We start from the raw sequence: 25991 nt of genomic DNA, 5'->3' as shown, positions 1-25991 counted from the left end.
TGGACTCTGGCAGCCCTTCATGGAGCAGAACTGGACACCTTTGCAGTATCAGCAGCTGATTCCATGTGTGGCCAGCAGGCAAACTGTGGTTCAGAAAGAGGGGGAACAGCCCAGCCGGAGAAGTTACAAGCAGGTTTCTCACCCCTGAGCGCTGTCACTGATGCAGCTGCTTCTCCACCGCAGTACTGCCAGTGCTGTTTAACAAAGAGCTGAAAAACGTAGAGGCTGAAGAAGGGGGAACGGCTGTTTTGCACTGTGAGATCTCCAAGCCGGACGCTCCCGTGGAGTGGAGGAAAGGAGGGGTGGTCATTCAGCCCAGTGACAAGTACGAGGTGAAGCTGAAGGGCAGCGTAGCTGAACTGATCATCCATGGTGTAGAACCTGATGACTGTGGGGATTATACCTGCAGCACGGGATATGAGATCACCACAGGGTCTGTGTATGTGCAAGGTAAGGTGGCGAAATGTGGTGGAAACGCTCCTGTTTTCTGCCTGGATTTCTTACTCCAAAATCTTTTACAGTAACTGACCAAACAGCAGAAAGTCCATTCATTTCTTTCCTGATTCCAGTGAAGATACAAACACTCACCTCCAGGCTGGGGTTCGACCCATCTTTTTGAGTTAAACTAGTTTGACCACACTGTGTTTCAGAACAGATGGTGGTACTGCTGAAAAACTTGGAGCAGTGGTCGTAAAAATACTGAAATTCTTCTTACAACTGATTGCAGCTTCAGTGATTGTTGATAATCTTATTACTCCTTTAAAGCACCCAAGTGAACATTTAAATCTTTGAGTACCTCTCTGCCTCATACAACTTCTGCAGATGGTTGCAACGCGCAGGAGAGCCAGGCATGACCTGGGCAAGGAGTGGAGTTTCCCCACAGTGAAATGATGTTTGCAGACACACACACTGCTCCTACAAGCTGCTGGAGGGATGGAAGGTGGTTTCTAACCCTCTTCAAGAAAATTTTAGTTATTTTTTCCCCTTGGAAAAGCACTACCAGTTTAACTCTCCTGGAGTTGCACTTGGGCTTGGGTTAGTCCCACAGGGAGCGGGGCGTGCGCGTTTGTTTTTGTTTTCCTTTGGCACCTTCTCTTGCTCTGTCGCGCAGAGGAAGCAGCAGTGGTAGTGTCTGGTTTAAGGAACGTAGACGTCTTTGTGGGCGAGTCAGCCACGTTCACCTGCGAGCTCTCGCACCCGGGGGTGAAGAACGTGCAGTGGTGGCTCGATGGGACCCCCCTTCACAACAACCTGGTGACCGAAATCTCTGAGCAGGACGGCAGGATCCACACTTTAACCCTAAATGACGTGGCGTGCCACGACTCGGGCACCGTCACCTTCAGAGCTGGGTCCCTCATATCTTCAGCTAAATTATTAGTCAAAGGTATTTCCCTGTGAGCAAGAAACACATGGCCACCTCTGGACTTGCTCCATGTGCTGGTGCTTCTGCCTTCCAGGCTACCCTTACTAAATCCCTTCATGGCTCTCCTGTGCCCCTGCAACCCCTCCCACTCTGCAAGTCACCCACTCTCACCCCAGAGTTCTTCTGGGTACAGCCACACTGATTTTTGCAGTGGTTCGGGTGAGGGAGGGTTGCAGGGTCAGGGCTGCTGCTTTCAGCTGATGTCCAAGAAGAGACGAACATGAACATCTGTGGTAGCATCCCCACTTCAGCATTTTTTTTTTTAATACCACAAAATCTTGCCGAGGTGGTGATTCCCAAAATTGCCACTGCGCTGCTCCACAGCTGGGCTACTGGTGCTGACCTCAGCATGTTCCCAGGACAGGATTTTGGGCTGTTCCTGGGAACCAATGGGCGTGTGACGTTCCAGTAACACAGAGACAAAATGTACCTCGTTTTTGAAAGCTCATCCCTGCACTGGCAAAGCTTTCTGGTCTGTTGCATAAATATTTTTCTCATTTGGTAAGGGTAGCCAAAAGCTGCAAATAACACCGAGCTCCAGACTTGATAAAGCAAGCTCCTTCCCACCCAGTCCTTTTATAGCCATGGGGAAGATCTGTTACTTTTCAGGAAAAATTAAGGCTTATTATTCTCTGCTTGGAAAAGGTATATATACAGAGATATAAAGGGTTAAAAGATCTTTATTCAATTCTACTCCTGTGCTATACCTGGGCCATAACAGGAATGATCCAAAATATTGAATTGTAGTCAGTGGTTGATGTCTCCTTCTCCGCATCATGTGTCCCTTGTACATGAGGAAATTTTGTTCTTTGCAAAGATAAAATGCAAAATCATTTCTTCATAAAATAGGATGATGTAGTGACAACACAGTGTGCAGACCCTGCGAGTCCTGTGTCAGTTTGCACTCATTTTCAGAGACAGAACCTGGTTCTGAGCTCTCCAGGCAAAGAATTCCAGTGGGCCTAAAACATATATTAAAAATAAATGTATCATTAGGTATCCTGCTCAGTGAACTAAAGGGCTCCTGAGAAATTTCCGTTTCATGGAATCACAGCATCATTGATTTTGGAAGAAATCTCTGGAGATCATCCAGTCCAAATGCACAGCTCCTGCAGGCACACACATGTATGTGGATATTTTATGCTTCCATGAAGCCAAGACTCCTGAACTGCAAAGCTGAATCACAGTAGCAGCATTTTATAACTGGATTGGGATAACCCCAGTTACACTGTGCTCAGTAACTCTTGATTTCATAGGAAAGTGAAACACTTGTAAAATTCTATCCATCCTTGTATTGATAATTTTTTACACTTTCTTTTTCTCCAGAAATTCAAACATAAATCCTTGTTTGAAATATATTTCAGTTTATCAAGCCATCCATGGCTTGCTCTTCATCAGGAAGCAGGTTGACTTTGTTCCATGTGCCTCATTCTCTGGGTTTAAGGCATGTTGGCAATTGGATTTATTCTGTAACGAGTGAGATCTCAGCTTTTCATGCTGGGCCTTCACAACATCATTGCCCTACAACTGCATTCATTCCATGACCTGGAGTGATGGTTCTCAGATGATGGGGGGAGAATGGAAAAGGGTGAAGGAGCTGCTGCTGTTTTCTGGCTCCGCCGGGCAGGTGAGAGTTGCAGGTTCCGGGGCACACGTTGGCTCCTGAGTCCCAAAGAGCTCCTGCATGGGTGTACAAGACTACCAGGGTCCTTTCCCTGGCCATCAGCGTGGGGACAGCGGAACCAGGACCTTCTCCAGCACCACAGGGGATATTTGCTGTGAGAAACACATTTCTACATCTTACAGAAAAGGGATGGGGTTGTGCTCCCCAGCTGCACAGACACCTGCTTGTTTCTTCGGCCAGCACAACATCTCCAAGATCTTCCACGGAAGCCTCCTCCCCATAAACACACATGGCAGACACTTGGAGAGGCAGAGGGAACCTTAGTGAACAGGATCAAGCCTTTCAACAAATTTCCAAATTATGTTTGCAGAGCTCTCTTTGCTCCCCAAAGACTGCCAGGAACATCCCAAACTCTCAACCTGCTGCAGTAGTTTCAAGAGGAGCATTCCAGACAGAGATCCTGTGTGGGTTATTCCAGCTGGCTTGTAAGCAGAGTAATTATTTGAAGAATAAGGACATCATAGAATCACAGAATGTCCTGAGCTGGAAGGGTTCCTCAAGGATCATCGTGTCCAGCTTCTGATGATACCTCAGCTTTCTCTGACTGTCATTTTTTATGTCCCTTTTCAGCCCTATTTATTTTTTTTTTAAGTTGATATAATTCTGCTGAGAATGATGTTTCAGAGAAACTCCAATTTTCAGACTGCATTCAGATTATTCCTTTTGACCTGCATATTGCATGGTACATGGATGGTCCAGTCTGACATCTCAGGAGGGACTCTTGGCAGCTTTGGAAGCTCACAGTATTCTATGTCAGATATCTCTACTGTCCTTTACAGCTGCCTCACAAGAAGCAGAACTTGGGTTTTAAAAGTGCTTAAAAGCAGCCTCATGGACCTCACAACCTTCAGAGGAGCTGCATATCCAGCTGCCCTCAACATTTTATGGGCTCTCAGTCTGAGATATCAATGGTTTATGATCTCTAGATAAAATACTGTAAAGGAAATCCTATTTTTTTTTTTTTTCTCCAAACAATGTGTCTGCTGCAGAGGAACACACAAATAATCAAAACAATATTCATCTGCTCCTGTGGAGAGGCCTTTTTTTGTCACAGTTGTCCTGGATATTTGCTCCTCACATGACTTCTGACAGCCAAGACCACCCCAGGACAGGAATGAGTGTCTGCATTTGAGAATTGTGTTCCTTTCTGATGAGTAGTTATATTTTAGCCGCATGAGGTGCTTCCAGTAGAGTTTGTGGTATTTTCCTATTGCTCTGTGAGGTTGAGAGTTGCAGGGAACCACCCACTGCAGTCCTCTGCATCACACTTCTGCTCCGCATTCGTGAAGCGGAAAAATTTCACGTCCAGCGCTTCCCAGCGTGGAAGATCTCAGAAACGCTGGGAGAAACACTGAGCCAGCAGTCCAAACTCAGGACTGTTCCAGCACAAGCCCTAGTTCCTGGTGGCCCATTTCCCAGTGGTCATGTTCTAATGCACCAGCCTGGCTTCCATCCTGCTTGATGCTGACACAGGCTCTGACTAAACTGCTAATCCCCGGCGTGCCCAGCCACCCCCTGCTTGCACTGTCACTCTGCTTGCTCCCCACGGGCTCTGTGCTTGGCAAAAAAAAAAAAAAAACAAACCCTCCAAGGGGTGATTTCCATGGGGATCCGCTAATGCATGTCCTTCCTGACGTGTTGGTTAACAGATCCCACCATTGAAGTGGTCAGTCCCATGCAGGACTTGACTGTTGATGAAGATGGCCCGGCAGAGTTCATATGCCAATATTCTAGGCCAGTGCACGCCATCTGGAAGAAAAACGATCAGGAAATACATGCAGATGGGCAGCGAGTGATTATCGATCAGGACTGGAATGTGAGCATGCTAAAAATTAACCCCACGGTCCCAGAAGACACTGGCATCTATTCTTGTGAAGCTGAAGGCATTAAAGTGATGGCTACACTTGATGTTCAAGGTGAGGTCTTCCAGCCAGAGAGGAAGACTACCACGGGTTCCAAATCTAAGAGGTAGAAGAATCATGCCAAGGCTTTGCAATGAGGGACACATCAGATACCTGCTCTTGGTGTTCACTCCAGTACTGAAAATGAGGATAAAAACAGTTGGGGGATGATGGGATTTGAACATGAAACTGCAGCATTTTCTTATTTCTAATTAAAACTCACTCATTACACCACTCTAGCCATCCCACATCCTCTGCAATGAGCTGGAATGTCAGTGTGATGGGATGTGTCCTGCTGAACTGCTGTAAAATCACAGGTGTGTTGTTGGTCCAAAGGAATAATATGAACACTTTTTTGCTGTTAAAATGCACTTTTTACAGCCTGACATAAAACCAGTAACTAATGGATAGCGTTGAATTCCATTTAATTTTGCTGAGTAAAGGAGCTTGGTAATTTACCAATTTCAAATGTGATCCCTCAGGAATTACCTCCTCACTCAGCACTCACATTTGTGGAGACCCTGAGGAACAATATACACAAAAATTAACAAGAAGTTAGGGTTTTACAAGGAAATTTGATAATTTTTTTCTGCTGCATATGAAATTCCTGGGTTTGCTTACCAAGTGAATTGGTGTGATCAGCAACAGCAGGTTCTGATTTCTGAATATTTGTGGCTATTTTACCTTCTTGCTTAACTAGAGTTGGTTGTTAGTGCAGAAGAACAGGGTATTATTTATTATAATGTTTTCTAAAATGAGAAGCGCTCTCTATTGTAGGGATTTAAAAAGATTTTAATGAACATAATCAAAAAGGCATCCCAGAGGAGGTAGGGTTAGCAATTGGCTGCTTTCCATAATTAGGGAAACCAGCACTTCCAAAGCACACAGATAAACAGTTTGTGTTGTTCTGACAAAAAAAATTATACATTCTCCAAGAAGAATCTGCAAATTCCTTATTGTTCTCCTTAAGTATGAATCTTATAAAATTCAGATTTTTTTTTTTTTAGTATTATAGAAGCCCAGAATAGTTTGGGTTGGAAAAGACCTTAAAGGTCATGTAGTTCCAACCCCGTGCCACAGGCAGGGACACCTTCCACTATCCCAGGATGCTCCAAGACTTGTCCAGCCTGGTCTTGGACACTTCCAGGGATGGGGAGTCCACACACATCATCTCTAGGCATCTTGTAATTAGTAACAGGTTAATAAATATCTGGTAACTTGTGCTTTTTGGGCATGTTTGTTTGCTTTTACCATTAAATAAATTGCTCAGTTTAGAGGCTTTTTAAACAGTTTATTAATTTTTACTAATTTTTTTTTTTTTTCCCTCTGAGCACGGTTCCAGATGATCTGTAGAGATCTAAACAGGGGTATCTCGGTGTCTTGGTTTGTAACACAAATCATGCTGACCATTTTATGGCATATGTGTAAATTGTATTTACTCAACCATGTGTCCTCATCCTTGTGCATGTCATTTGTCCCTGTAGCAACATGAATTATACCCACATGCACCAGCCCACTTTTAATTTGGCATAGAGACAATCGTTTCTGTCCAGGTGCCAACTGATGCATGACTGGAGTGGGGAGGTTTGTGCATGTTTCTGACCCCACAGCTCACCACACAGCATGGGAAAATAAACCTAAATGTCACAGAGCTTTTATAATAATTCAGAAATTTTTACTGTTCAAAGTAATCTTGATAAGGATTTTGACTTTTTGTGTATTTCTTAGAGGCAGAATTATCTCGGATAATCGTCACTATAGCTTTGCTAGCCATAATATTCTCTTACATTTACTTTGCAAGAAAAGTAATAAGATTTTATCACCAGCTGTCAGTAGATTCACATCTCCCCAGTCATGATGATAGTTGTGCTGTCTGGGAGAACTTTGGGAAACGTTTCCCGTCATAGGACAAAGGAATTTGGTTAAACTTCATCTTCCTGAGCTATGCCTTCCTATTGAACATTGGTCTGATTCATACAAATATGGCCACTTTTTTCTTAATTTATTAAAAACAGTCAGGTTTTTGGAGGAAACCTGGGTGCAATGCTGGTTCTAGAGGTTCTAGAGGCTTATCATTACTTTTAAACTGTCTTTAAATCTTTTTTACTATAATATTTTGTTAGACCGTGGTTTAAATCAACAAACCTACAAGCACAGTTTATCACATCCACGTTTTTCCATCAGCTCTGCAGCAGTGGGAATCATCCAGTGTTCCAAGGCTTGCTAATATTCAGGAGATGTATGGCCAAATAATTAATAATGTTAATTGTCCTTTTCTAGCCAAGAACAGCATTGTCCAGGGCTTGGAGAACGTGGAGGCCGTGGAAGGAGGGGAAGCCCTGTTCGAGTGTTATCTCTCCAAGCCTGAGACCTACAATTACAACTGGCTCATTGACGATGAGCCTGCCAAAACCACAGAAAACACTGAGATGGTTTACTTTGAAAATGGGCTCAGGCATATCCTGCTGCTGAAGAATTTAACTCCCCAGGACAGCTGCAGGGTGACTTTTATGTGCAGTGATGCGGTGACCTCAGCCTTCCTCACAGTGAAAGGTAACTCAAGTGCTTGGGCAGGGGAAACCTTCAATTTCTAGTTGGAAAGGGGAAAGAAACCTGGAAAATATGATGAGTAGCAGCAAGGAAAGGTTGTGTTTGTTGTTTATCTCTTACCTAAATGTTCTTCCCACACAATAAATCATAGAATCATTCAGGTTGGGAAAGATCTCTGAGATCATCAAGCCCAGCCTTTAACCCAACTCTGCCAAGCCCACCTCTAACCTACAGAATCCCAGAATGGTTTGGGTTGGAGGGGACCTTAAAGATCATCCAGTGCCACCCCCTGCCATGGGCAAGGACACTTTCCACTATCCACAGGCTGCTCCAAGCCCCATCCAACCTGGCCTTGGACACTTCCAGGGATCCAGGGGCAGCCATAGCTTCTCTGGACACCCTGTGCCAGGGAGGGCCTCACCACCCTCACAGGGGAGAATTTCTTCCTAATATCTCATGTAAACCTGTTCTCTGTCCATCTGAATCCATTCCCCCTTGTCCTGTCACTCCACACTCTTGCAAAAAGTCCCTTTCCATCTTTCTTGTCGGCTCCCTTCACGTACTGGAAGGTACAAATTAGATCATCCCAAAGCTTTTTGTTTTCCCTGAGAAACAAAAATCTGAAAAAATCCAATTTTCTCACCCCTAAATGGATGATGCTTTACAGCTTCCTTATTTTCTTGTTCTGTAGGGTGTGACACGGTTTATAAGCAGCACCAGTTGGCAGCAAATGGCTGTCTCAGAGTTGTGATTCTGATGAGTTTGGTTGTGTTTATAGGCCCTTCAGGGCTTCAGAGAGGAGGGTTTATCAGCAACAATATTACCTCTGTATCCTTTTACTTTATGCTGTTATTGGAGACCCCAGTGGGGACCAGAACCCCTTTCTGTACAAGAAAGTAATAGTATAAAAGCAGAGATCAGTCCCCAGTTGTGGATTAGGCAGGGCTTGGAGCAACCTGGTCTGGTGGAAGGTGCCCCTGCCCAAGGCAGGGGATGCAACAAGATGAGCTTTAAAGTCTCTCCCAAACCAAACCATCCTGTGATTCTAAACCTTTTCTTCTGGCAATAGATGTAAACCTTTTAATGATCTCCTTGGTCTCCAAGGCCTGTCTGTTCAGAGCTTCAGCACAAATATTCACTTAATCTCTTGACTGTTTCTGTGACTGAGGGCTTGATCACTGATTTTAACCTACAGGGTGGCGCCTGCAGCTCTTGCAGCCCCTCACGGATGTGGAAGTGTCTCTGGGGGAAAAAGCAACATTTAGCTGTGTCCTGAGTGAAGCTGTGCCAGTTAATGAAGTGGCCTGGTACAGTAATGACATAGAGATCCAGTCGGGTGAGGACTGGGAGGTACAAGCAGATGGAAACAAATACAAACTTATTCTGAAAAAAGCCCAACTGCATCATTCTGGAGAGGTGACCTTTGCTTCCAGGGAGGCCATTTCATCAGCAAAACTTTCTGTGATAGGTAAGTGTGTGGTGTTCCAGCCCAGGGGCACTCAAAATCTCAAACTTTGGTATAGAGCTACAACACTGAATTTCCTAGTCTTTGTGCTGAGTCTTTCCACTTTGCCTCACGTGTCCCAAAATAGTGTTCTTAGGCTGAGAAAATACTACTGGCAACTTGTTCTTTGACCAGAAGTAATCCACCTCATCAGAAGAAAAACATATCAGGCTAGTGATGGTAGAGGTGGTCCCCAACTTTCTTTAGCTGCAGTCTTTTGAAAAATGGAACACAAACTCTAACAAAAATCAGTATTCTCAGAGTTCAACTTCACTTTTGGCAAATGTGGACTCAGGAGGGAGCTGAGCTAGAGATCATGTGGAAAAATCATCCAGGACAGCAGAGGAATCTTTGAAATCTGCTGATCAGCTCAGGCGCAGGTCAGAGACACAAGAGTTTATAGTTACGTAGGGAAGATGATAATTCCCTAATTCCCTCGTGGAGCAGGTTGGATAATGACATGTCAGTGTCCATTTCAGCACGGAGGATCTGGCTCCTTCCCACAGTGGGACAAATGGGTCACCCAGCAGTGGTCACACAGCACTATCCCAACAGTGATGGTTATGAGATATTTAAATGTATTTTAGCTGTAGCTGAGAGGTTAAAGAGTCACTGATGGACCATCTATACTTTAAATGACTACAGGCAGTCTCTGCCTAATGATTTTCGAGACTTAAGGGATTTCTGTTACACATTCCAGTAATTTCCACCACAATTAAAAAAAGAAAAATAGTTCGATGGATTTAAATCAGCTTTTTCTAATTTTGGCTCTTATATTTAATGAACTTCAAAATAAAAATACAATACTATTCCTGTTGACAGATTTTTTTTTTGTATGAAATTTGGCTGACAATATAAAAAAGATTTTATGTTGTTCTTGTGGTGTCTAGAGTTAAAGAACTGGTTGTTGACCATATTTGCCTTTAATTCTTTAGATTAGTATATTATGGAAGGTCATTTACATCGTAAATGTCTTGAACTCAAGACTGAAAGAATTATTTCCGTCTTTAAGGCCAAAATGTAATGCAGGCAAGGAACTGTTTCCAGTGTACTGAGGGTGGGGATTGTGATTAGATGATCTTCAAGGTCCCAGGCCAAACCATTCTATGATCATGGACAGTAGGACACCAGATCGTTCCCGTCACATATTTATTTGTTATTGCCTGATGCTGTGACATATACTGCAATTACATAGAAGTGGAGTGAGTTATTAAAATATTTGAGTTATTATTTAGTCCCAAAAAATCTTGATTTCAATTAAGGCTAGACCTAAAATAAACACAATCAAGGCTCAAATGTACTTGAAATTTTCAGTTAGATTCTTTGATAATATGGACTGTGTAGGGTTATCTTTATTTTGAGCTTGGTGGGACAAAGGCAATACGAGACGTTAATTATGTGAGATGAGAGCTGGAAAATGAATGTTTGTCGCTGGTAGCATAATTAGGGCAGGCAAGGATAAATCAGTGGTGCACAGGTACTCATGGTCGTGACTTTATGATGACTTCACACTCGACTTTACAACAAGGAGAATACTCAGTCCATTGCGTTTCCTTCCTTCACAGCTTGTAGAAGGCTCTTGGGTGTTGTAGGATGAAGCGTTACTGTAGCATTGTGCTACTGCGTGTCCCTGAGAGCATCCAGAGCACTCTGCTAGTAAAGAGCTGACGATAAAAGCGAGGAGGTGGGGTCCTGTTTGGAAATCCGAGCGCTGTTTATTGTCTGCATCGTGGGTACAGCCTCGAATGTAGACCAGGGACGAGAGCCAAAAATGGGCCAAGCATCCAGGGTTATATACCAGACAAATGGTGCGTGGTCTTGAGGTCAGGGTCCAATAGGGATGGGGAAAAGGGGTGCAGAGGGGTGGCCAGGAGCCAGGGGGACTAAGAGGATCACAGGGGTGTGGTACTGCAGCAAAATAACCCAATGGGGTTCAAGGGAAGGAGTAACATTCTGGCAGGTGTGCATATACGGTAACAAGGTGACATAAACTTAACTAACCAATGAAACAACAAAACATAAGAAATATTAACGTGTGTCTGCAAAGACCCATGGAGGAAAGTTTTTCTCACCCTTATCTAAAGGGTATCTCTGCTGGTAGCAGGCCCCTGGGCCTCCACACGTGTTACTGCTCACGTTGTACATCACAGGACCTCTGTTGTGCCCCCAGCCCTCCCCGAGCCACCCGAAGAGCCACAAGTTCTAAGTCAGAGCAGCCACTCTGTCACTCTGTCTTGGCACAAGCCGCCGGCTGACGGCGGCCGCGACTTCCTGGGCTACAAGGTGGAGAGGAAAATCCCAGGTGTTGGCTGGCAGTCCTGCAGCGAGGGCCTCATCCAAACCACGGAGTTCACGGTGGATGGCCTGGCCCCGGGGGAGCCCTACAGATTCCGAGTGTCGGCCATAAATAAAGCTGGGGCCAGCGAGGCGGTGCACTTCCCCCAGATGGTGCGGCTAGGTGAGGATGGACACAGGCGCCAGGGAGGACTGCAACCTCCTGCAGACCCTACATTTTGCATGGCATGCCTGCTTCACCCATTCCAGGCATCTCCCAGTGCAGTATCGTTCATTGCTTGGCTGCCAACACAACAGAGAAGGAAGAGCTTGGGATAAAAGTCGTTCTGGGCTGCTGTCAACAAAACCTGCTACGTTTTTAGCACTCAGCACTGATTTCCTCCAAACTGCATCCAGCTGTGCAGCCTGCAGTGCATCATCCATGTGCTGGCCAATCACCATGGGTTTCTTGCACTGCAGCCATGTGTTGGCCAGTCACCATGAGTGTCTTTTCTGGTGGAGTTAGGACGGAATGAGTGAAAAGGGCATGCTGGAATGTGTTTGGGGTAACCAAGACCGTGACCATGGGCGGGCAGTGTTGTCTTCTTCACCCACCTTTCTCCTTTTTAATGTTTTTTTATGCGTCTTTTTCAAGAATCCCCACAAAGAAATGCTGGAGGACACAGTTCCTTTGCTGTCTGATGGTGAAACTTTGGAAGCTACAGTGGGATGGGCAGTCTCTCTCAGTCCTTCTTTTCTTGCAACTCTTTCTCTGGTATCACCCATCTAAATTCCTCAAAATGAGTATAAAGATAAAAAAATACTCTTTTGCTTAAGGTTCAGGCACACAGTGACTTTTTTTTGAAACAATAACTGCTTCCACTGCTGGACCCTGATGACTCTGCACATGCTGACTTTGTCAACAACAAACCCAAGGCATTTTGGGCAGCCATCCCCTCATCCTGGTGAAATGTGCAGAGAGGAAGGTCACCATGAAAGATGTGCTGCTTTTGGGAACCCAGCGCTGTCTTTTACATCCCAGTCAACAACTCTGAGTTTAATGTGTTTTTCTTCGAGTTATCATGGTTGTACAAACAGTGTTCCATTGGCAGACCTCCTTCCAAAGTAAAGAAAATGCAGAGGATTTTTGGGTTTAAATTATTTATGCTTCTTAATAATTTTTACTTTTCCTAAGATAGCATAAATATATATCTTTTTTTTATTATTATTATTATTTTATTTAAAGGCTGCCACTTTGAATAATCTCTTTCCATTCTATTTATTGTTTCTTTTTTGTCTCACATCACAACTCCTTCACTTCAAAACATCTAAGACCTGGAAATCTGTAGAACTTCTTTTATACTGGTGATGGGTAAATGAAGACCAGCAAACAAACACTGGAATGTGGAAAATGCAAAAACTTCTGCATGTGTATGTTTAGATTGAGCTGGTTTAAGCACTGGGAGAGCTTGGAAGGCTGTCTTGATATTATCTTTGGAAGTGCACACTTTGGATGCTGCCAGTCTTTTTTCATTTTTTCCTTTGGTAATCTATGACAGCTAAAAAATCTGTAAATGATGGATGGGTTGCTTTAATGGAATGGAGTGTCTTAAAGCCAGATCTGTTCTTTGTGTTAATTCACTTTATTTTTGTAATTGCAGAGCCTCCAGTTACAGTCACCCAACCTCTGGTGGGAGGATCTGTCTCGGAAGGGGGGGTGGCTCGCCTGGAGTGCACATTATCAAGGAAAACTGAAGAGAAAGTGACTTGGTTCAAGGGCAAAGAACAAATAAAAGCTGGAGGGAGATACGAGATCCTCTCTGATGGAATGAAGCAGATACTCGTTATCCGTGGATTTAAACCTGAGGATCAGGACAGCTACACCTGCATGGCTTCTCCAGAAGTCAAATCTGTTGCCAGCCTGTGTCTTGAAGGTATGAAGTGTGCATTGCTGGGGTGTTAAATCCAGTCTGGTGTGGATATCCAGGGGCATCTCCACAGCTTGGACTGGAATTAATTTTCTTTTACAAGCTACGATAACAATCCACAAAGAATTGTTATTTTCCTGTTTGGCATTTGCCCAGTATGTTCCTGAGTCCCAAATAGTTTTGAGTTGTTCAGATTAGAGTTTCTGGAGACAGATAGTTAAGGTGTGACATTATTGTCTCTACATGAGTTTTTTGGTGCTTTTTTGAGATGCTCCAGAGTATTTTGTGGATGTCCCAGACAACCTGGGGCATCTCAAAAGGGACTGGGCAACATGTAGAGGCATGTGAATGTGTCCCAGACACCTTCAGACTTAGGCACATCCAACCAAGCAGATGTGTCTGTGTGAGATGAGCCTTAGCTCCCAGAACAGCCACTGGAGATCTATTCAAGACAGACAGGGAAGCCCTGTACATGTAGGAGATAGGATGAGCCTAGACAGCTTTCCAGGCTCCACTGGCAGTCTTAACAACCAGTTCATCGACTGCAACATTAAAAAGGGCAGATCTATTTATTGGGTTCAAATGTGCAAGGAATTAAAAAAAAAAAAAAAAAAAAAGTTAAAAAAGAAGTTGTTTGGTAATGTTTTCAGTGTGTGTATAGAATCACAGGATTGTTGAGGTTGGACAGACCTTCTGAAGGTGGTGTGGTCCATCCTCCTCCTCAAAGCTTGGTCAGCTAGGACAAGTTCACTGGGACCAGATTCAGTTATATCAACTTCCTAGAGAGAGTGTGAAGTTGCTTTCTCTGGAGATATTTAAAATCTGTCTGGATGATGAATAATGTGATCTAGGGGACTGTACTTGAGCAGGGAGGTTGGACTAGATGATATCCAGTGGTCCCTTCCAACCTTCCCCACCCTGTGATTCTGTAAATTTCCATTTTGTTCTCAGTGTGATTCCTAGTTAAATGCTGCTGACACTCTCCTGTAGAATATACCCATGTGCTTTCTAAAAACTCACAGATGTTTAACTTCTCATCTGTTCAATTCCCTGCAGTTCCCACAGTGTCGATGCTGAAGGAGATTGCCAGGGAAACTCCCCCTGCCAGCCAGGCTGAAGAGCTGGTGGATGGACACATCCAGCCCAGCCTGCCCCCCGAAGCTGCCCAGGAGGGAGATCTTCACCTCCTGTGGGAAGCCCTGGCCAAGAAACGCCGTATGAGCCGGGAGCCCACCTTGGATTCCATCAGCGAGGTGCCTGAGGAGGATGAGAAGCTTCAGAAGCTGAGGAAGGAGGAAGCAGAGATGTCTCACTACTACTCGGAGGAGTACTCCACGTGTGACGAGCTGGCCAGGACAGGAGAGGCAGATTTCTCTTTCACAAGCTCTGATGATGAGTCAAGAGCTGGGACTCCTTCCCTAGTAAACTACCTCAAGAAAGCTGGGAAGAAGACCATCAGTGTTACCAGCAAGGCTCAGTCCGCCTCCACAGGAAAATTATGGAAACAGTGGGAGACATCCACTGTGGAGACCACTGTGTCTACCACAGCTGCTCAGCCAGCTGAACCAGAGCTGCCAGATTTAGACGACCCCTCCATGAACAAGGCGGCTGTGAAGATCCAAGCTGCTTTCAAAGGCTACAAAGTCAGAAAAGAGATCAAGCAGCAAGAGTGCCCGGTGTTTACGGAGACCTTCAAAGACTTCTCTGGAGAGCCTGGAAGCACCCTGCACCTGGAGTGTGTGGCCCACAGCAAAAGCGACATGAACGTCCGGTGGCTGAAGGACGGGAAGGAGCTCTCAGATGGTCGCTACTACCACATAGACAACTACAGCGATGGCACCTGCTCCTTGATTATCGCCGGCCTGGACAGGAAGGATGCGGGTAAATACACCTGCGAGGTGTCCAACAAGTTTGGCAAGGTCTCACACAGCGCTAAGGTGGTGGTGGGCACTCAAGAACCTCAAGTTCTTCCCAAGGACAAGCGAAGTAAGCAGAGCACTGACAGTGAGACAGAGAGCTCGTCGGGCAGCGAGCTGGATGATGCTTTCCGAAAAGCAGGAAGGAGACTCCACAGACTCTTCAGGGCCAAGATCTCCACAGAGATCTCTGATGTGGAGGAAGAGCTCTTTGTCAGCGCAGATGAAGGGGACATAGAGGTGGTTGACCACCAGACGTACCGTGAGGATGACCAGTACATCTACATCAAGTTTGAAATCATGTCTGAGGCCAAAACTGCTGTCACGCGGTTCAGGGAGATGTTTGGTGCTCTGGGAATTCCCGTGGAGATCAACATCTTGGAACAAGGCCCGAAAAAAATCGAATTGCGCATTGGGAAGGCATCACCTCCCACCCTTGGGAAGTTTGCACTTCCAGTAGCAAGACCTCCACCACCTTTGCTGACTTCTGACACAGGTAGGGGAAGCAAACCTTGTTTATTCCTTGGAAAAGCAAGGGGGAACAGGTCGCAATATCATTCTTTCACTCTCAAGAAACTTAATTTTTTTTTTTTTTTTTTAATTTGGTGCAGATATTTTTATGAAAGCTTTACACTTCTAGAAAAAAAACCCAACTTTTTTATTCTTTTTCATTTTGAGGGAAAGGAGGCACATATCTGCTTCACAGATAAGTTAATACATTGCAACGCCCTCACCAATGTGCCTTTTCATGCTAGGAATGTCACCTACCACAGCATGATCATAAATACTGTGATTATTGTACTTAAATTAATTATGCGGGGTTTAGAATTGTTCTGAGGGCGACAAGACATTTTGGCAAGGAGAGGAGCAGGGACAATATACAGTTGGCAGCTGTGATGTTGCTGTGCTGATGGAATATCTTCATACTGCTAGGGAGTCCCTTGACTCTTTTCTAGAGAAAAGGTATTACTCTGCAACTAAAAAACTGGAAATCAGAAATCTTGGCAGAAGGGGCCTAAAATATACCTTTAGATAAAATAAAACTTTTCTTTCCTCTCCCCAACCACCTCAACTTTAGCCCCCATGTTCATGACCGAGCTCCAGAACCAAGAGGTCCAGGATGGGTACCCAGTGAGCTTTGACTGCATCGTCATTGGCAAGCCCCTGCCCACGGTGCGCTGGTTCAAGGACGGCAAAGCTATCGAGGAAAATGACCACTACATGATCAATGAGGACCAGGAGGGGTGCCACCAGCTGATCATCACCGCCGTGGTCCCCACGGACATGGGCGTCTACCGCTGCCTCGCTGAGAACAACATGGGGGTGGCTTCCACCAAGGCTGAGCTTCGTGTGGACTGTAAGTCTCAAAACCACTGTAGAAAAACCAAGGAAAGGAGTTCTGCTGAGACCTGGTTATTTTTTTTTTTTTTTCTTTTTTTCCTCCAAGGAAAGAACAGTTTACATTTTAAAGAAAAATGTTTTGGCCACAGAATTTTCACTTGCAAACCTCTTGGGTTCTGCTGGGTTTTTCCAGCTCCAAGGCGAGGTTCAGAGCAAAGCTTTTGGGGTGATCAGAGGTGTTTTCCATGATCTTGAGGATATGTGGGATCCTGCTGCAGTACAATAAAATCCACCTGCCAGTCAGTCAAATTAGCAAGGGAAATAAAATCAGTAGGATCTATTTAAGCAAGAAAATTAGTTCCAAAGCTCAGATTATTCAAGACCTGTCCTTTTCCATTTAACAGTGACCAGCACAGACTATGAGACAGCAGCAGATGCAACAGAGACATCATCTTACTACAGTGCCAAGGAATATATTTCAAGGTAAAATATGGAGCTCTGGCTCTAACCTCTGACTTGGTGAGATCAATCTGTGTGTTTATGTCAGGGCTGGGTTTGCTGTGCTGAGCAGGGCCAGGTTAATGCCATAAAGGAGCATCCAGCCCAGATGAGATGCAGTAACTGCAACAGGTGCACGTTTATCATGGGCAGACATGCTCTGGAGCCTTCAGGCAATCTGGGGTTTTTCTTCAAGGAATCACTCTGTTGCTTTTTATGTCAGATGGTGCTGAGTCTGTTCTCAGGACACCAAAACCCACAGACTGAATTTACCATTCTGATTCCTAACTCTTACCTGGCATCCTGATTTTCTTCTTTTTAATTCCAATTGCTGCTCAGCCGAGAACAGGAGGAATCCACCACTGAGGAGGAGCAGTTGCCCCAGATCTTTGATGAGCTTCATGATATTCATGTGGCACCTGGAGCATCGCTGGCTAAATTTCACCTGAAGGTGAAAGGTGAGTGGATCCCACGGTATTGTCAGTTTTCCAGGTTTGATATCAGGTTGAAGGGCTGGACTTTTCCAAGGTGCTCTTCTGCGCCTGTGACCCTGGGCTGAGCACCCTGCACCAGTTTTGCACAAACCAGCTGGGGAATGTGTTCATGCTGCTGAACAGGGATTGTTGGAGCAGACTCAGGCAGATTAAGTGCCTCATTTTGTGTCCATATATCCAGGCATAATAATAGGCATGTGCTTCTGAAAACTGAATTCTGGATTTCTCTGAGCACAGGAGCAATAAGGAATAATAATCTTTGCATTATTATTATCATTATTAATAACTATAGTTATATATTACATATATTTATATAACATAAATAACTATTGTATAATGTATTAATAATAATTATAATCATATAATAATATTAATGAAAATTGAGTCAGTCTTCTTCATTCTCTTCAATAAATGAAGCAGTCATGGACTTTCCTTCCTCCATTAAGGGATTGCTCCTACAATGTAAAAACTGCAAAAACATCCCTCTGGTGCTGACTCTGGTAGAGAGAGGTAGAGATTTTCCTGTTTTCCCCTGCTGCTGTCTATAAAAATTATGAGAATGCATTTGGCTTCAACATTTCTCCTTGTGAACATTTTAAATCAGGCCTAAGTGTTGATTTTTCAACCTCTAAGGCATTTGCTCATGCAGACAATATGGGGAGTGCCAGAAAGTGAGGAGAGAGGAGACAATTTTAACAGCTAAATAAAATTTAACGCATTTTTAAATATTCTTAATTGGTTGAACCCTTGGAACAGGAGCCCTGTTAAACCCTTGAAACAGCAGAGGACCTGACAGTTCGGAGATGCTCCCAAATCAATGTTGCCAATGAATTTTGTCCTCTGTGTCTGTAACTACTCCTCACAGGGTACCCTCAGCCTCGTCTCTATTGGTTCAAAAATGGGCAGCCCCTAAAGGCCTCGGATCGCATCCTCAAGACCGACAGGCAGGAATTCCACTCCCTGGAAATCCGTGACGTCACCAAAGCAGACGCTGGACAGTACTTGATATTTGTCATCAACTCTGCTGGCTCTGCGTATTCCTCAGCCAGGCTGGTAGTCAAAGGTGGGTATTGCTCTATTCTGGGCTGTTCCAGAGGCTCTTACCATTTTGTATAGTTATTTTTCACAGAAGAAACCTCCCAAGGTAACTCAGGTGAGGTGGGGAAGTCTGTAGGTAAAAGATAATGTGCTTTACTCTTGGTTCACCTACGAATTACTGTTTAAGAAGATGGTGATGGCCACTTCTCTGTGGTCTGACCGTTGTCTTATAAATAGGTATTTTATTCTTGCCCATCCTCATTAAAAGTTCATTTCATTAAAAGAGTCATTAGGGACTTTTACAGATCGCACCAATATCTCCACTGGAGTCACTTTGGGAGCTTTCATCTGCAGCTCCTGGATTGATGCTTACTTTTATTTGTCATATTGTTTTTTCTCCTTGTGTTCCAGATCCTTATGAGAAAGAAGAACCATCCAAAACAGGTGAGAGAAACCACAGCAGGTGAGAACAGAAGCCCCAGGAATTTTTCAGTCTAAACTCACTGTGCTTCATCAAAAATATTATTTCCAGATTCCCACGAGCAGCTGATACCACCAAGATTCCTGGAAAGATTTACAAGTAAGAAGGTGAAAAAGGGTGCAAGCATCACATTATCTGTGAAAGTTGAAGGTAAGTGAGCAGATACCTCATCTCTCTGAATAACACTTGGAACATGTAACTTCACAACACATTCTTCTCTCTCTGCCCCCAAGTCATTGTAACCTCATTTCCTGTATCTGAATCTGGGATCCTAGTCCCAACTTACATTTCTTACAAAAACGCTTTACAGTTAAGCATCCTATTTTTCTTCACCTCCATTTTTCTGTATGTAAAAATGGGGATAATGACACTTTGTATTATGATGCACGTTGACCATTAATTGTATGGTGATTGACAATTTTGGTTTTATGAAAAGATTTAATATCTTTATGAGCGTGCTGTAAAATGGTTTCTCCTCCTTTATTGCATATTATGCCTGTTATTGTTGGGAAAATATGAGAAAACGGAATAAAACAGCATTTTTTTCACAGCAAGGCTCATATTTTTAAGCGAGGAATGCAAATAAGAAGGTTAAAGTCGATTGCACCAATTTTCCTTTAGGACATCCACCGCCAACAATCACTTGGATGAAAGAAGAGTCTCGGGAAGACATCCTGTGGATCAAACCAGACACTCCTGGGTATAAACTCGCCAGTTCCAACATGCACCACAGCCTGATCCTGTTGGATGTCAAGAAGAAGTACAGCGGAGCTTACACGTGCATTGCCACCAACAAGGCTGGGCAGTCCATCTGCACTGCCAACGTGGAAGTTGCCGACGGTAAATCTTTGCCACAACACAAACACTTTCTCTATATTTCCCTTTCATGCTGTGCCTAAGGGGAAAAAACCAAACCAACAAACAAAAAAGCGTGACTCTTAAGGAAAATACCAAATCACACCCAAAAAATGTGTTTTCCCAAGAGCAGCCATGATTTTGCTTGTCTTACAAATGGTTACACTCTTTACTCCTATAATATTTTAGATTTCTGACTCTGTCTTGTATTAACAGCAGCATCTTTTCTGTATAAACAGAAGACAAGTCTAAGGAATGACCAAATTGAGCATAAATTTAAAAAAAAATTAAAGAAAGGCAATGTAAAGTAACTGGGAAAAGTCACCGTTTGAAAAATTATTTTGAGTGCTTCACTCTGCTGAGGTATTTTGGATTATATTAGAGTTATTTGATTCTTGTAGAGCTTTCCAAGGCTTCTTTTAACACAATAAGATGGGGGTAAAACAAATATATACTGGGAATAGGGGCAGAGCTGTGAAGGATTACATTTTTCTGTTATCCTGCCTTGCATCCCACATTTTTATTGTATCAAGAGCTGCAGGAGCATAACTTCAGCTGTGTGGAGAAATGGGGCAATTATATATTTTCCATGAACAAGGGGAGGAGAAAATCATTGCCATCACAGGACTGGGTATATATATCCAAGGTCAGGAGCTGCTGCAATGCTCCCAGTAATCCACGTCTAGAAAATGTGCCTGCATTAAATACCTAAAAAAAATGACACTCTGTGCCTTCTGTCCTCTAACGATAAACCCCAATCTTGCAGTGAAAGAGGCTGAAGTCCTGACCCAGGAGCGTGTGATGGTGTCAGAAGCCATCATGACCACACTGGGGTAAGTGATTGGATGTGTGGGAGAAGGGGGGACACGTTCCTCATTTAGCTCTCCTTACTACCCATCTTATTGCAACTTTTAACTCTGCTTTATTTTCTTTTTCAGAACTATTCAGTCTTCTGAAGGTAAGAGAAGCTGTTTTCTCTCTCTTCTTCCTCTGTATCTACAGCTGGGACTGTCAATATATTTCATATATCCGCTTCTTTTTGTCCACTTTTCCTAAAATTCCCTGAAATGTTGGAACCTTTCAGAACTGCTTGCTGTTCAAGGGTGAATTTGGATGAACAGTTTTAAAAACAGGAGAATGGAAGAAAATTAAACCTTCCTTCCACTGAAGCTTTTATTACTCAAAAAGAGATGAATTTTCAATGGCAGTGCCAGCTTAACAACAAATTCTCTTTTTTTTTCTAGGAGACCTTGAAGCTGGCAGAGAAGGTGTGCCCAAAAGTCCTATTTCATTAGCTGATGTTGGCTCAGAAGAATTCTTCCAGAAACTCACCTCACGTATCTCAGAAATGGTATCTGCAAAAATAACTCAGGGTAAGGAATCTGGAAAACGCAGTTTAATTATGGCAGGGAAAAAAATGCAAACTCTTTTTTAAGTGTTGTTTAATTACAAGTGAGATTTATGTAACTGGTTTTGAGACAGTCATCATATATAAGCAAATGAACATTTGTCAATGCTTAGGGGTAAGAAATTTTAGTAGGAGTCCTTCCAACCTGCACATCTCAGTCTAGAATTCTGAACCAGGAAAAAAGCTATTACAGTAAATTGTAAAAATAGGAGTGTATTTTGCGTATCTCAGGTGTTTTGAGCTCCTCAGATATTCATCACTTCTAAGTTTTCTGTACTTCTCACATCTTCAAATTTTAGCTCACATTGGAATATTAAAATCAAATTAAGGCTGAAAACTCTGTGCACAGCTGTGCAGTAATCCAATGATTTGTCGAATTGAATGAAAAATTCTGGTTTGTGTCTGCCCTAATTATCTTGCAGAAAAAGTTTAACTTGTAGCAAAACCAAAGACATTAACTCTGCAACAAATATTCTCGCAGTGCAGCGGCAATACGTGCAGTAGGCCTGCAACACCATGTATTAAAACATCCGAATTATTCATTTAATCCTAAATATCAATAGGAAATCACACTAAATATTACTGTGAATGCTCTTCCTAGGAAGAAGAAAAATTATGGTAGATTTGGTTCATGTTTAAATTGGGGCCACTTATTTAACACTTCTCTGTTGCTCTGCTTTTCAGCTAAACTTCGAGTACCGGGTGCAGAAAGTGATGATGAGTCAAGGACTCCCTCTGCATCTCCTCGCCATGGACGATCCAGACCTTCATCCATTGCTCAGGAATCCTCCTCTGAATCTGAGGATGGGGATTCCAGAGGGGAGGTATGATGTCTTTATGGACAAGTTGGACACAAGGAGAAAACTAAACTTAGAATGACCAGCCTACCATGGTAGAGGGATCTCCATCCTCTTTCTTGATGTTATTCAATTTTGTAGGTGTATTTAGTAGACAGATGTTGTGCCTGTGATACAGAGCACAGAGAATCAAATTCTGATGCTCATGCTGTGATCCTGAACAAGTGGTTCAAGTCAACATGGTCAAAACATGCCTACAACTTGGCACCTCTTGCTTCCATGGCTGAACTTCAGAAAGGCAGAACTTGATTTTCTATGGCCTTAGACTTGGCCAGAGGAATCTTGTTGGGAAGGTCTTCATGGGGGAAATGAAGAGCACAGAGTGACTGTAGTTTTGTGTTTGCAGATCTTTGACGTCTACATGGTCACTGCTGACTATGTGCCTGCAGCGCCAGACAAGGAGGCCATCACCCTGAAGGAAGGACAATATGTGGAAGTCCTGGATTCAGCTCATCCTCTCAAATGGCTGGTCAGGACTAAACCTACGAAATCGAGTCCCTCTCGACAGGGTTGGGTGTCTCCAGCTTATCTGGACAAGAAATTAAAGGTGACTGGTCATGTTTGGTTATATGTAATTTAAAATTTCTTGTTCCTGTTGCAGTTTAGAGCCATCCCTTTGGCAAGGAGTTGTGGAGGAGGAGGTTGTTGAAGGTTGTACTTTTTCATGGTTTTATTAGACGATATTTCTGGTCTGTGCAGGGGCTTCTCGGTTGGAAAGACCTAAAAACTCTCTAATACAAAAGAAATTTCACACTGGTTTAGTAATAGTTGAACTAAACAGGATGTGAACACATGAGTGATATTCCTCAGTATGTATAGAAAAAGCACTGTTCACTACCAAGAATTATTTGAATTTTTTTTCCTAATGTTGTAGCTGTCACCGGAGTGGGGAACAATGGAAATTCCAGAGTTTCCTGGAGAGTTTGTTTCCGAAGATGAATACAAAAGGAAGCTGAGGTGAGCCCATGTCATTTGGTATTTGCACCTTTGAATTCTCCTCCCTTTCAAACCAGTTGTATTTTGTGATTGATTCCAGCCTAGGAAAATTCCAGGCAATCAAGATCACAGAATCCTAGAATGGTTTGGGTTGGAAGGGACCTGAAATACCATCTAGTGCCAAGGAGTCCCATGGGCAGGGACACCTTCCACTGGCCACATCCATCCATCCATCCATCCATCCATCCATGCATCCATCCATCCATCCATCCATCCATCCATCCATCCATCCATCCATCCCCACAGAGGATCTTTCCACACACCCCAGGAGTTGGTTCCTCTGATCATATATTTCTATTTTACAGCCTAAAAGCCTCTCAAGGACAATTATGATGATTTTTCTGTGATTTCTCTCTGCCTCTCTGTCTCCCCTTCAGTGTTCTCATTCAGGAGCTACTGATCTCAGAGGAAGATTACATTCAAGATTTACAGTTCCTCCAGACTCATCACCTTAGGTACACTGACACCTGTCCCAGTGTGCCAGGAGCTGTTGCCAGTCAGAAATCCACCATCTTCAGGAATATTGATGACATTGGTCGCTTCCATTCCAGGTGGGCATTCCCAAGTGCCTTCATTGGAGACCAAAGAGTGGCATTATTATTGCTGTTGTTGTTATTATTATTATTACTCCTATTATTATTACTATTCTTACAATTATTCCTGATGTGGAGCACTGGCAGCGCAGAGGTGAAAGGGAATTGATGCTCCTTTCAGGAGGGGAAATGATGGCATGGCTTAAATCATAGCACACAGTTAGGACTTCCATAATCCCTTTCAGAGCTTCAAGGCTTCCTGTGTCCAGCTTATTTCTTACTCTTTTAAGTGAATTTAACTGAAAAATAGTGAATTATGTTAAAAAGGCAGCAAGAACTCACAGGCACTTCAGTGGTGTCTTCATAGAGACGTTCACTCATGTAAAACGGATGTCAGCATCCATGAATTTCACCTTCAACTATCCCAGGCTGCACCAAGCCCTGTGCAACCCGGCCTTGGACACTTCCAGGGATCCAGGGGCAGTCACAACTTCATTGGGAAGTCTGTGCCAGGGTGTCACCACTGTCACAAGGAGGAATTTCTTCCAGATATCCCATCTAACCCTGCCCTCTGTTAGTTCAAAGCCATTCCCCCTTGTCCTGTCCTCCAAAGTCCCTACATACCCATCCCAGCCAAGAGGAACAGCGTTGTGCTGGTTGAAGAGGTGCTGAGAAGTGCAACATCTCTCACTTCCCCCCATCATTTCCCTCAACCTGTGTAAACCTGACACCTCCTGATTCACAGTCTGGCTGCTGGGGCTGTGTTTTAGCCTTGTTCCAGCACCTTTCCCCCTGTCCCCACAGTGTCTTCCTCCGGAGCTTGCAGACCTGTGACACTGATGACGACGTGGCCATGTGCTTCATCAAGCACGAGGCAGAGTTTAACAAGTACATCCAGTACCTGGTGGGAAGGGTCCAGGCTGAGTCAATTGTTGTCAGCAAAGCTGTCCAGGATTTCTACAAGGTAAGGCAGGAGCCAAAGCACCTGTGGGAAATTCATCCTGTAACCCAGTGCGTCAAGAAATGTAGTTATTAATCATAAATGTGAATGTGAAAAGGATTTCACAGAATCACAGAATTTTTAGGTTGGAAGAGACCTTCAAGATCATCGAGTCCAACCCATCTCTAATACCTCAACTAGACCATGACACCAAGTGCCACATCTGTTTTTTTTTATTATTATTTGTAATATCTTTTTGCTAAATTATAATAATTTTTAGTTTACTTTCTAGCTTTTTCTCATATGGCCAATATGGGAACATATTTACATATTCTTATGCATTTATTAATATTATAAAGATTTTAAAGACGTGAATGTGGCTGTGCTTATGTAATTGTAATTGAGGGACATTTTAAAGGTCACCACATTTTAAGACCAAGAGAACCACATAAATAATAAATATAGATAAGCAAATCTTGTTTCTCTGCTCCAGCTACTCAGGATTTTTTCTAGTGCTCTTTATAACTACTTTTCCTTGTCATTCCATGTATTTTTTCAGAGGTACACGGATGAATTTCTAACTAATGAAGATCCCTCACAGCCACTTATCCCACCACTGCAGCACTACCTGGAAAAACCCATAAACAGGATCCAGCAGTACCAGACAATAATTAAGGTAAAGGGATGTTGTCACACGTTTACATCCTGCTCTGTGCAGCTTGTGAAGAAAAATATTTTATTTTTATTTCCTATTTCTTGGCTTCCTTCTGATGCAAATACAATTGAAAACTGCTTCAGTAAATACGAGATTAATCATCACCAGTGCTGGTGTTCCCTAAATGGTTTTGTACATGTAAAGCCAGGTGAAGATTCACAGAATCCAACTTCATAAAATTCAGTGAACTTTATCTTTAAATATATGTTAAAATGTATTATATGTATATTATATCACATATATGTATAATATAATGTACATATAATTACAACATACTATATAATTACATATATGACTACATGGTTGACAGGTATGAATTTGCTTCAGACTCAGCAATATTTTGTGTTATAAAAATAAGCAGTTTCCATGTCTAAGATAATAATTTACCCCTTATTTTCTTTGTGTTTTATGCTGATATTATAGTGAGAGGAAATTCTTGTTTTCTTATAAGCTTTGCCCCATTATACCACCCTGAAATATTTTGTCTTTCAGGCTTGCATCTGTCCTACTGTCTTAGGCCATAAGCAAAAATTTTAAAGCAGCAATTTAAACAGTATTTTTGTGGGAAATAGCACTAAGATACTCAGGAAGAAAATAATCATGGGAAAATATTTATGTATTCTAGTGTTGTATAAAAGAGCAATCTGAATATTTA

General features: G+C 43.2%; 1 protein-coding gene across 4 annotated transcripts in view; it reads left to right on the top strand.

Moving 5' to 3' along the window:
- Positions 1–25991, top strand: part of OBSCN (obscurin, cytoskeletal calmodulin and titin-interacting RhoGEF) — a 178036-nt gene that overhangs the window by 97622 nt on the left and 54423 nt on the right. For all 4 annotated transcript variants that reach the window (XM_040077845.2, XM_040077838.2, XM_040077829.2 and 1 more), the window contains 24 exons: positions 184–450; positions 1112–1384; positions 4757–5023; positions 7289–7561; positions 8754–9026; positions 11233–11520; positions 12998–13270; positions 14321–15676; positions 16259–16537; positions 16926–17004; positions 17359–17477; positions 18379–18576; positions 18963–18995; positions 19084–19182; positions 19654–19872; positions 20654–20720; positions 20826–20845; positions 21132–21260; positions 21980–22119; positions 22499–22699; positions 23027–23109; positions 23526–23699; positions 24486–24645; positions 25181–25297. In XM_040077845.2, the coding sequence (XP_039933779.1) occupies positions 184–450; positions 1112–1384; positions 4757–5023; positions 7289–7561; positions 8754–9026; positions 11233–11520; positions 12998–13270; positions 14321–15676; positions 16259–16537; positions 16926–17004; positions 17359–17477; positions 18379–18576; positions 18963–18995; positions 19084–19182; positions 19654–19872; positions 20654–20720; positions 20826–20845; positions 21132–21260; positions 21980–22119; positions 22499–22699; positions 23027–23109; positions 23526–23699; positions 24486–24645; positions 25181–25297 (5387 nt within the window). The remainder of the gene's footprint in view (positions 1–183; positions 451–1111; positions 1385–4756; positions 5024–7288; positions 7562–8753; positions 9027–11232; positions 11521–12997; positions 13271–14320; positions 15677–16258; positions 16538–16925; positions 17005–17358; positions 17478–18378; positions 18577–18962; positions 18996–19083; positions 19183–19653; positions 19873–20653; positions 20721–20825; positions 20846–21131; positions 21261–21979; positions 22120–22498; positions 22700–23026; positions 23110–23525; positions 23700–24485; positions 24646–25180; positions 25298–25991) is intronic.

Source organism: Hirundo rustica, chromosome 1, assembly GCF_015227805.2.
Source record: "Hirundo rustica isolate bHirRus1 chromosome 1, bHirRus1.pri.v3, whole genome shotgun sequence".
Lineage (NCBI taxonomy): Eukaryota > Metazoa > Chordata > Aves > Passeriformes > Hirundinidae > Hirundo > Hirundo rustica.
The sequence above is the reverse complement of the archived record's forward strand: the minus strand, read 5'-3'. Positions and strand labels throughout refer to the sequence as shown.